General features: G+C 43.6%; 1 protein-coding gene across 1 annotated transcript; it reads left to right on the forward strand.

The window, feature by feature from the left end:
• The first annotated feature begins 6,372 nt into the window (after positions 1-6,372).
• LOC142664120 (homeobox protein zampogna-like) lies at positions 6,373-9,418 on the forward strand. The gene is made up of 2 exons (XM_075843081.1): positions 6,373-6,818; positions 7,534-9,418. The coding sequence occupies exons 1-2, from the start codon at positions 6,506-6,508 to the stop codon at positions 7,959-7,961; spliced, it is 741 nt and encodes a 246-aa protein (XP_075699196.1). The 5' UTR covers positions 6,373-6,505; the 3' UTR covers positions 7,962-9,418.
• The last annotated feature ends 377 nt before the right edge of the window (positions 9,419-9,795 follow it).

Raw genomic sequence — 9,795 nt, forward strand, 5'->3', positions numbered from 1 at the left:
GACGAGGATCCTATTAGACATTTATGGCATATCCTATAATAAAGTTTGTTTTTTTCATGCTTATTTATTTTTGTGACTTTATTTTTATTTTTTTATGTTATTATTAACTGTATTTACATTGTATGTTTTCTATTTAAAGATTTTGCTTTTAGTCCCATTAGGACACTTTTGATCATTTTTTTAAAAATGATAATGGTCTGGGGGGGATCACGATATGGCAGGACATTGTGCCTGTGCACAATAATATGCACAGACATTATGGCATTGTGGCTTGATATGGTCCCAACAAATGTTTGGCCAGATTTATGCCACTGCTGATCTATCCCAGCTCTTTTTATATACATTTGCCCTCTAAAATCTATGGGCACGTCGATAAATATTCCTTATGTATATGCCAACAGGGCTCGACAGTTGTGGTGTGAATTAAGCCTAACACAGGTCACAGGGGGCTTTATAGTAAAGGATGGGCCACAGGAATCACATACCATGGGTTGACAGTAAGATGACAAAGGTAGTAAAATATAAAACAACAAAAACTTGATGCAGCGGACAAATTGAAAAATGGCCTTAAAGGGGTTGTGATGTACATCCTACATCACACATATATCATACTATAACCTTGTAGGGCATATGGAAAGAGGATAGGTCATCAGTATATGATCGGTGAGCGTCCGACACCCGGACCCCGCACCAATCAGCTATTCCGGGAGCCTCCGGGCAACGGATGTCCGTGCTGGAAGCAGATGGCTCCGTACATTGTATAGTGGCCGTATTGCAGAACTGCAACTTTGCTCCTATCTCCTAGCGGTACTGCCGCTATACAATATTACGGGGCCATCTGCTTCCGGCACAGACATCCGGTGCTCGGAGGCAGCCACAATAGCTGATCGGTGCATATCCTCTGGATAGGTCCTCAGTATGAAAAACCGGTCCGTGCCCGGACAACCCCTCTTTCCATATGCCCTACTAGGTTATAGTATGATATATGTGTGATGTAGGATATACTGTGATGCAGTAGAGATCTTGAACGCAAATGAACTAGGCCTTTTCTTCACATCCGATATTCAGGATACCAGGATTACCTTCCTGGATATCATGATATCCAAGACGGATACAGGACTGTTGGAGACCAACATGTATCGCAAAGAAACGGCGACCAATAGCCTATTACGGTGGGAAAGTTGGCATCCAACCAACCTGAAGAGAGGGATACCAAAGGGCCAATATCTCAGGGCACGGAGGAATTGTTCGACCATCACGGACTTCAGGGTATCCGCACGTGACCTCGAGAATAGGTTTAGGCATAGGGGATACCCTAGGGAGGTGCTTAGAGGGGCATTTCAGAATGCACTGGGATGCAATAGAGATGACCTGCTCAATCCTAAACCAAATGAAACGCATGAAGAACCATTGAGGGTTATTGGTACCTTTGACTCGGCGAGTAGAGAGGTGAGGGAGGTCCTCAAACGATTTTGGGGCATATTGAAGGCAGATCCTGATGTGGGGACCCTTGTTGGGGACGCCCCGCTCATTACCTATAGAAGGGGACGGAATCTCAGGGACCGATTGGTCCATAGCCACTTACAACCGGTTACACAATGTGGCACTTGGTTAGACAATAGTGCTAGAGGGACATACAGATGCGGAACATGCAAAGCCTGTGTGTCGATATTATGCAGCAAGAATTTCACGAGTACGCAGACTGGCAAAACCTTTGATAACAGGTCATTCATAAATTGTAAAACAAAGGGCATTGTTTACCTCATGACATGCAAATGTGGCCTACAATATGTGGGCAAGACCAAAAGGGAATTTAGGAGAAGGATACGGGACCACATTGGGGACGTCAGAAGGAAAGTGGACACCCCTGTATCAAGACATGTGTGGTCCTGCCATGACGGGGATGCTACGACTCTTGTGTTCCAGGGTATAGAACAAGTGAGACCCCTCCCTAGAGGTGGGGACCTGGATAGGAAAATACTCCAAAAAGAGGCAGAATGGATATTCAGAATGCAGACTATCAACCCGCTTGGAATAAATGAACAAATCTCCTACGCATGTTTTCTTTAACCGCATCACCTGAATATTGGTCTGGTTACCCAATAATGTACCGTATATCTTATTCCAACACATCTATGTCTGCTATTCTTATGTCCTTATGCACACTGTGCGTTTCCGATCGCGTTTTTTATCGCGTTTCATCGCGCGTTTTTGGTCATGATTCTCCACTAGGTCTATTGCTGGCTCTTAACACAACAGGTTCAACACCCTATTATCCCACCTATGACACCGCTATCGCTGGTTATATTTGCCATAGGTTCGCCATGGGATAGGTTAATATGAGCTACGAAGTTAATCCGGGCGCTGTACCCTCCCGTGGATTATTTGGTTATATATGGCCGCGTTCTCCTTATCTATTCCGGTCCACGATGCCCTGGGACATTATTCCTTGTGATACCGGGCGTATTTAGGATACTATAAGACACATGTGGTGTCACAGTTTAGCAGATAGTCTTTGAACAATACGGTCCTCCGTACTTTTGAGTCCCTCCTCCTGCATCCACACGGCCTTGTCTGATCACAGGGCCTTGTGCTACCATTATATTCACACGATGTATTTTTGTTTACTGACAACCAAGGAGCCGCGTCTAGCATCCCCTAGTTACCATGGACGCTTTGATCGTCCAGCAACCCTCCTAGGTTGCTAGGTTCCCATGACGCCGCCTCCGGCACGTCACTGGTTGGCGTGTAATACGCGGATTGGCGGCTCATTCAGGGGAAGACCTTTGGAGGGCGGGCTCTCAGCCTTTTAAGTCCTGAGGATCTCCGGCGCGTGTACGGCCAGTGTATCAGAGCCGTGCATGCGTCTGGAGGTTACGAATCAGCACATAAACAGTGCTATCCAGTGCTGCAAAATTGTTATCATTTCACTACTTTTGAATTTAACGAGATTTGAAATAAATCTACTTCTATCAATCCCTGAGGAAGCATCACCGTGTATGTGATGATGAAACGCGTAGGATTTAGATAGACAGTTATCAATGGCAAAGATATAGCGTTATTTATACTACAAGCAGATAGGTGGTGTTTTGGGTGGAAAGGAGACATCAATCACTCTATACCACCTTTCTTGTCACTAATCACTTGCTTAAGCCTGGTCTGGTATCAACGGCTGGTAGAGCCACTATTTTATGAAATTAACTAATAAACTACTTTTTAATCGTTCTTCCAGGCGGTGAAACACATTTATTACTGAACGACATTCATTACCTATTTTTCAGTGAATCTAAGATGACAAAGGTAGTAAAATATAAAACAACAAAAACTTGATGCAGCGGACAAATTGAAAAATGGCCTTAAAGGGGTTGTGATGTACATCCTACATCACACATATATCATACTATAACCTTGTAGGGCATATGGAAAGAGGATAGGTCATCAGTATATGATCGGTGAGCGTCCGACACCCGGACCCCGCACCAATCAGCTATTCCGGGAGCCTCCGGGCAACGGATGTCCGTGCTGGAAGCAGATGGCTCCGTACATTGTATAGTGGCCGTATTGCAGAACTGCAACTTTGCTCCTATCTCCTAGCGGTACTGCCGCTATACAATATTACGGGGCCATCTGCTTCCGGCACAGACATCCGGTGCTCGGAGGCAGCCACAATAGCTGATCGGTGCATATCCTCTGGATAGGTCCCCAGTATGAAAAACCGGTCCGTGCCCGGACAACCCCTCTTTCCATATGCCCTACTAGGTTATAGTATGATATATGTGTGATGTAGGATATACTGTGATGCAGTTTTTTACATATATTGTGTTGTATTCAGCCGTTGCGGATATCACTGCGGACTTGCCACAGATTTCAGTTTTTGCATTGCAAAGACTGAAGTCTGCAGTGAAATTCCGCTTCTTCTCCGCAACATAATGAGCATGCTGCGGAGGGACAATTCTGCACCGTAGCCTAAATTCCACTGTTATTTTCCACAACGTCTGAACTAAGTTTCCTAAAAATGTATAGAAACAAATGTAAAAAACGGCTGCTGCAGAATTCCACTGAGGACTGTCCGCAGCGGAATTCAACAGCAATTCTGCCACGTCTGAATGTGCCCTTATAGAGGTGTCTACTTTGGAAATCCCTTTTTCTTAGAAGGGTCTCCCAATGATAAGATGATCACAGGGTGTCCTGCTTCTGGGAACCCCAGCGATCAGCTGAAAACTGAGTGGCAGCAAATGGTTCATTTCCCTGCAGTGCCACCACAGGGGAAATTAAGCATTACTCAGTTACCATGCAAATCAATGGTCTGTTGGAGTAATGTACGGACATGTTGGGTCCTCCAGAGAGAGACGCTCTGCGTGGCTGCTCTGCACACTTGCTAATAGATGAGGGGCCTGAGTGGGGTAGAGACCAGACAACCCCTTTTATGAGGACGTCATTAATGTTTTTTTGACATATCAAATTTTTTAAAATAATCGATTTTAATGGCTAGAAATATGTTCCATCAGTCAGAAAATGTTGCAATGTTGTCCTAAAATGATAGTCTTCAAAACGATCGTAGCATTAAGGGCATGACCACACGTGGCGGATTTCCTCCGCAACTGTCCGCATCAATGCCGCACAGAATCTGCGTCGCAGATTCTGCTGCGGATCTGCACAAAATGTGCAGAAAATTGATGCGGACTAGCTGCTGCGGACTGCGGGAAAAGTGCTTCCCTTCTCCCTATCAGTGCAGGATAGAGAGAAGGGACAGCACTTTCCCTAGTGAAAGTAAAAGAATTTCATACTTACCGGCCGTTGTCTTGGTGACGCGTCCCTCTTTCGGCATCCAGCCCGACCTCCCTGGATGACGCGCCAGTCCATGTGACCGCTGCAGCCTGTGCTTGGCCTGTGATTGGCTGCAGCCGTCACTTACACTGAAACGTCATCCTGGGAGGCCGGACTGGAGACAGACGCAGGGAGTTCTCGGTAAGTATGAACTTATATGTTTTTTTACAGATACATGTATATTGAGATCGGTAGTCACTGTCCCGGGTGCAGAAACAGTTACTGCCGATCGCTTAACTCTTTCAGCACCCTGGACAGTGACTATTTACAGACGTCTCCTAGCAACGCTCCCGTCATTACGGGAGCCCCATTGACTTCCTCAGTCTGGCTGTAGACCTAGAAATACATAGGTCCAGCCAGAATGAAGAAATGTCATGGTAGTAAAACCAATACGCTCCGCAGCACACATAATATCTGCGGACTTCATTGCGGAATTTTGACTCTCCATTGAAGTCAATGGAGAAATTCCGCCATGAGTCCGCCACTGCTCCGCAACAGACAGAGCATGCTGCGGACACCAAATTCCGCTCCGCAGCCTATGCTCCGCAGCGGAATTTTACGCCTCGTCTAAACGAACACTGCTAAATTAAAGTGTAAGTCAATGGACAAACGGCACCGCTGCGGATTAACGCTGCGGAGTGTCCGCAGCGGAATTTAAGTGAAATTCCGCCACGTGTGAACCCGCCCTAATAAGACTAATCTACTAGGATTGTACATGCAAATAATAATTTAATTTATATGAATATTTTACCCTAAAGAAAATCACCCTCATCGTTGGAAGTATCTGTACATGCAGGACCTTTCCGACCAACGTCATGTTAATAAAAAAAAAGATCAAAATGCCTATTGGATTGTGGAGAATTTTAGAGAAGTTGTATGAAATTAAAAAAAAAAGGTGTCTGCTTTCTTCCAGCAATAGCGCCCCTCTAGTTCATAGGCTTTGTCTGGTATTGCAGCACAATCACTTCAATAGGCTGAGCTACAATAACACCCAGCGCATGGGCAAGAGTGGCGCTGAGAGTGGCGCTATTTCTCGAAGAATGTAGTCATGTTTTTTTGTTTATCACATCCACCCCCTTTTAATTAGAGCTTGTCTATGTAGGTTAATAAACATTAGAATTTTGGCTGCAATTTTAATTGGATCAGAAGATAATTTCTGTAGACCTTCAGTCCATAGTGGAGAAATCTGGATTAAACAGATTTGAATTTCCCTGTCCGATCCTTTTGTATCCCTCAAAGATAAGTGGCGCCTGATAAGTGTCCACCAAACTATGTCTATGTCACCTTTGGACATATTATTCGTAACATATGATAATAATCACTGACCAGGCATAAATTTATCATCCTAAATGTGTTATCATTTGCATATTTTTATGATTTCGATCATATCTGTCAATTATCACTACATGTAGTTTGGGATGAGGGGGCAGCTGATAAGGAGGAGGCCCCCGGTATTAGCCCTGCCTGTCTCCTCCTGCCTCCTTGCAGGGACTGGACCACTGTCAGAGACCTGGCTTCCTGATATCTGAGTCCCAGCCCAGCATTACATTACACTGCTGCCTCCAGGGGGTTTATCTGTCCTCCCAGCACAGGGGAGGGGATCTGTATCTGCTCAGATTCTGCACCAGTCATCTCCTGCTCAAGACACATTGTGGATCGTACAAGCATCGGCTGCTGGATGTATGAATGCCCGACCATGTCGCACAGAAGTGCCCACCCCACATCCTTTACAATCCGGGATATATTAAATATGGGCTGCACGGATTGTAGCAAAGACAAGAGCTCAGACTCCGAGGATCCAGTGCAGGATGAACTGTCAGGGCAATCTCTGGCTGAGACCGATACAGAACACTGCTGTCCGGCCGAGACATCGCCCGACTTATCGGCGGGCGAGACTCCTAGCGAAAAGACGCGAGCACACAGCCCGGACCAGGGCAGACACAGCCGGGAGGAATCACGATGGTACAGCGACCAGGAGCCGCAGTCAGACGGTGAGAGCTTCCAAATATCCTCTGTATAGTGTAAAGTATATCGAATAATTATTATAGAATCTTTATTGTAAAGAGACACAAAGTATCGCAGCCGAGAGGTGTCGATTATATCCGATATTGTTACAATGTATCATTATAACTTCAGATTCATCTAGATTACTCAGGTGACTCATTTCTAGCAGTAATCTATATATAAGGAGTATGTGAGGAGTCTTCTATATGACCCACAATAACTTACAATGCACCCAAAAATTACTATATAACCATGTTAACTTTTTCTAAAAATATCGGATATAGCCCGGTTATAGGACAAAGTTGTTATGTAATCGTTCAAGCAAAATTGGTTAATAGATATTAAGAGCAAACGAATTTGTTATTTGTTAGATAGATAGATAGATAGATAGATAGATAGATAGACAGACAGACAGACGGACGGACGGACGGACGGACGGACGGACGGACGGACGGACAGACAGACAGACAGACAGACAGACAGACAGACAGATAGATATGAGAGAGATAAAATTGCCGATAATCAATCTATCTATCTCATATCTATCTATCTCATATCTATCTATCTATCTATCTAATCTATCTATCTATCTATCTATCTATCTATCTATCTATCTATCTATCTATCTATCTATCTATCTATCTATCTATCTATCTATCTATCGATAATTATAAATTTATAATGTTCCCATTTACCCTATAGGAGACAGTCCAGAGCTGTGTGTGGGTGACAAGCTGGAGGATGAGCAGAGATCAGGGAAGAAGAGGACCCGGGCAGCCTTCTCCCATGCCCAGGTCTATGAGCTGGAGAGGAGGTTCAGTCTTCAGAGATACCTATCTGGACCTGAGAGGGCAGACCTGGCTGCAGCCCTGAAGCTTACAGAAACCCAGATCAAAATCTGGTTCCAGAACAGGAGATACAAGACCAAGAGGAAGCTTATTGCCAAGCAGCAGGCAGTGAAGCCCCATGAGACCCCGGCCAAGCAGGTGGCAGTCAGGGTGCTGGTAAAGGATGATCAGAGACAGTACTGCCCAGAGGATGCCATCTGCCCATCCCTGTTGTCATTATACCAGACCTACCAGTATTACCCCTTCATATACCGCCTGCCCGCCTGGTCCCCCCACGTCTAACACTCAGGGGGTTGAGGAAACCCTTTCCCAACTTCAGAGGACTGGAACCTGAAACATTCCATGCATATTTCCTGCTGATGTGGCACTACAAGTCCCAGAAATGTTCCACAGTCGTTTATAGGTCATACATTATAGCTGGGTCAGAGTGATTGAGAGGGGGCCAGCAAACCACCTAAAAAATACTGGGGGGCTGCAGCTTTCCTATAGAAATGGCATTCCATGTATGAACCCCGCTATGGACGGCACATTGTGGCCTCATATAGAGACAGATATCACGCAATTTCTACTACTGAAGCGTGTGGCTCTCCAGATGTTGCAGGACTACAACTCCCAGTATAACCTGACAACCGCAGGGAGTTGTAGTTTATTAGAAGCAGGTGGTGGACCACAGGATGCAGATCAGTATTCTTCTATATGCCTCTGCCCACTCCTTAGCATTAGATTCATGTTGCTTTATATCCAGGGATGTTCCTATTATATCCGACAGTATCCATGTTATATACAGAGCTGGGTGTCTATGTTATATCCAGGTGTCCATGTTATATGCAGGGGTGCCCATGTTATATCCAGGAATGACCTCGTTATTTGGAGGAATGTCCATGTTCCATTCAGGAGTGATATACAGGGTTGTCCATGTGATATGCAGTAATGTCCATGTGATATGCAGTAATGTCTGTTATATGTAGGGGTGCTCATGTTATATACTGGGCTGTCCATGTTATATGCAAGGATGTCGTGTCCGTGCTATACACAAGAGGTTATATACAAAGGTACACATATTATATACAGGAGTGTCCCATGTTATACACAGTGATGTTCATGTGTTAAACAGAAGTGTCCTTATCGTATATAGGGTTGTCAATGTAATATAATGAAGCGTCCATGCTAAATACAGGGGTGTCTATATCGTATACAGGGGACTCCATGTCATATACAGGAGTCTCCATGTTATATACTGAGGTGCCCATATCATATACATGAGTGTCCATGCCATATCCAGGCGTGTTCATGTCATATACAGACTCCATGTTATATACCGGGGTGTACATGTTATTTGCAGGGTCCGTGTTATATACCGGGGTGTACATGTCATGTAAAGGGTCCGTGTTATATACCGGGGTGTACATGTTATTTGCAGGGTCCGTGTTATATACCGGGGTGTACATGTTTTAAATCTAGATCTGCTGACTGCATTCAGTGTGTAAATATCCGTGTGAATTTTCTAAATTAGAAAATGTCTAATAATATTATTCTGATAATTAACATTTTGTAGCATTCGGCTGAAGTCGGGATTTTGCCCTCATTTGTAGGAATAGCTCTGACTGTGAATTTATCTGTGATCTGTCGATGAGATCGCTCTGCACTTATTGTTTACTGTAAATATCTTGACTTATTATATCCACTGAATATGATTGTAATTTATTAGAAAAATAAAAACTGTCGCTTTGTAATCTGAAGTGAAGAATTTCATGGGTTTTGTCTCTTCAGGCTATATACATATAGATTAAAAAAAAGATACAAATATATAAAAACATATTCTTATAAAATACATATTAACATTTAAGCAGCAGTAATTATGTAATTGCCTTTTGCCAAATCATATTTAATTTGCCGCAGTTATAGTGAGCAGTACAAATATGGTCCCAATAAATCAGTTTAAATGCAAATAAATAATTAAATTGTCTAATATCATCTATTTAAGAAACTACTGTTTTTGCCTTTAATATATTTTTTCCGTCAGTATTAATTCAGTATAACCAATCCTAAAATAATGAATACAATTTAAATCAATTTAAAACAATAAACAGGAATAAATAATAATTAAATAATAATA

The sequence above is a fragment of the Rhinoderma darwinii genome, chromosome 11, assembly GCF_050947455.1.
Source record: "Rhinoderma darwinii isolate aRhiDar2 chromosome 11, aRhiDar2.hap1, whole genome shotgun sequence".
Taxonomy (NCBI): Eukaryota; Metazoa; Chordata; class Amphibia; order Anura; family Rhinodermatidae; genus Rhinoderma; species Rhinoderma darwinii.

What these genes read in the sequence shown, in the direction of transcription:
- LOC142664120 (XM_075843081.1), top strand. Translation starts at nt 6,506, where the DNA reads ATGTATGAATGCCCGACCATGTCGCACAGAAGTGCCCACCCCACATCC. An exon ending in CCAGGAGCCGCAGTCAGACG is followed by an intron (nt 6,819 to 7,533) that starts GTGAGAGCTTCC and finishes TTTACCCTATAG; the next exon opens with GAGACAGTCCAGAGCTGTGT.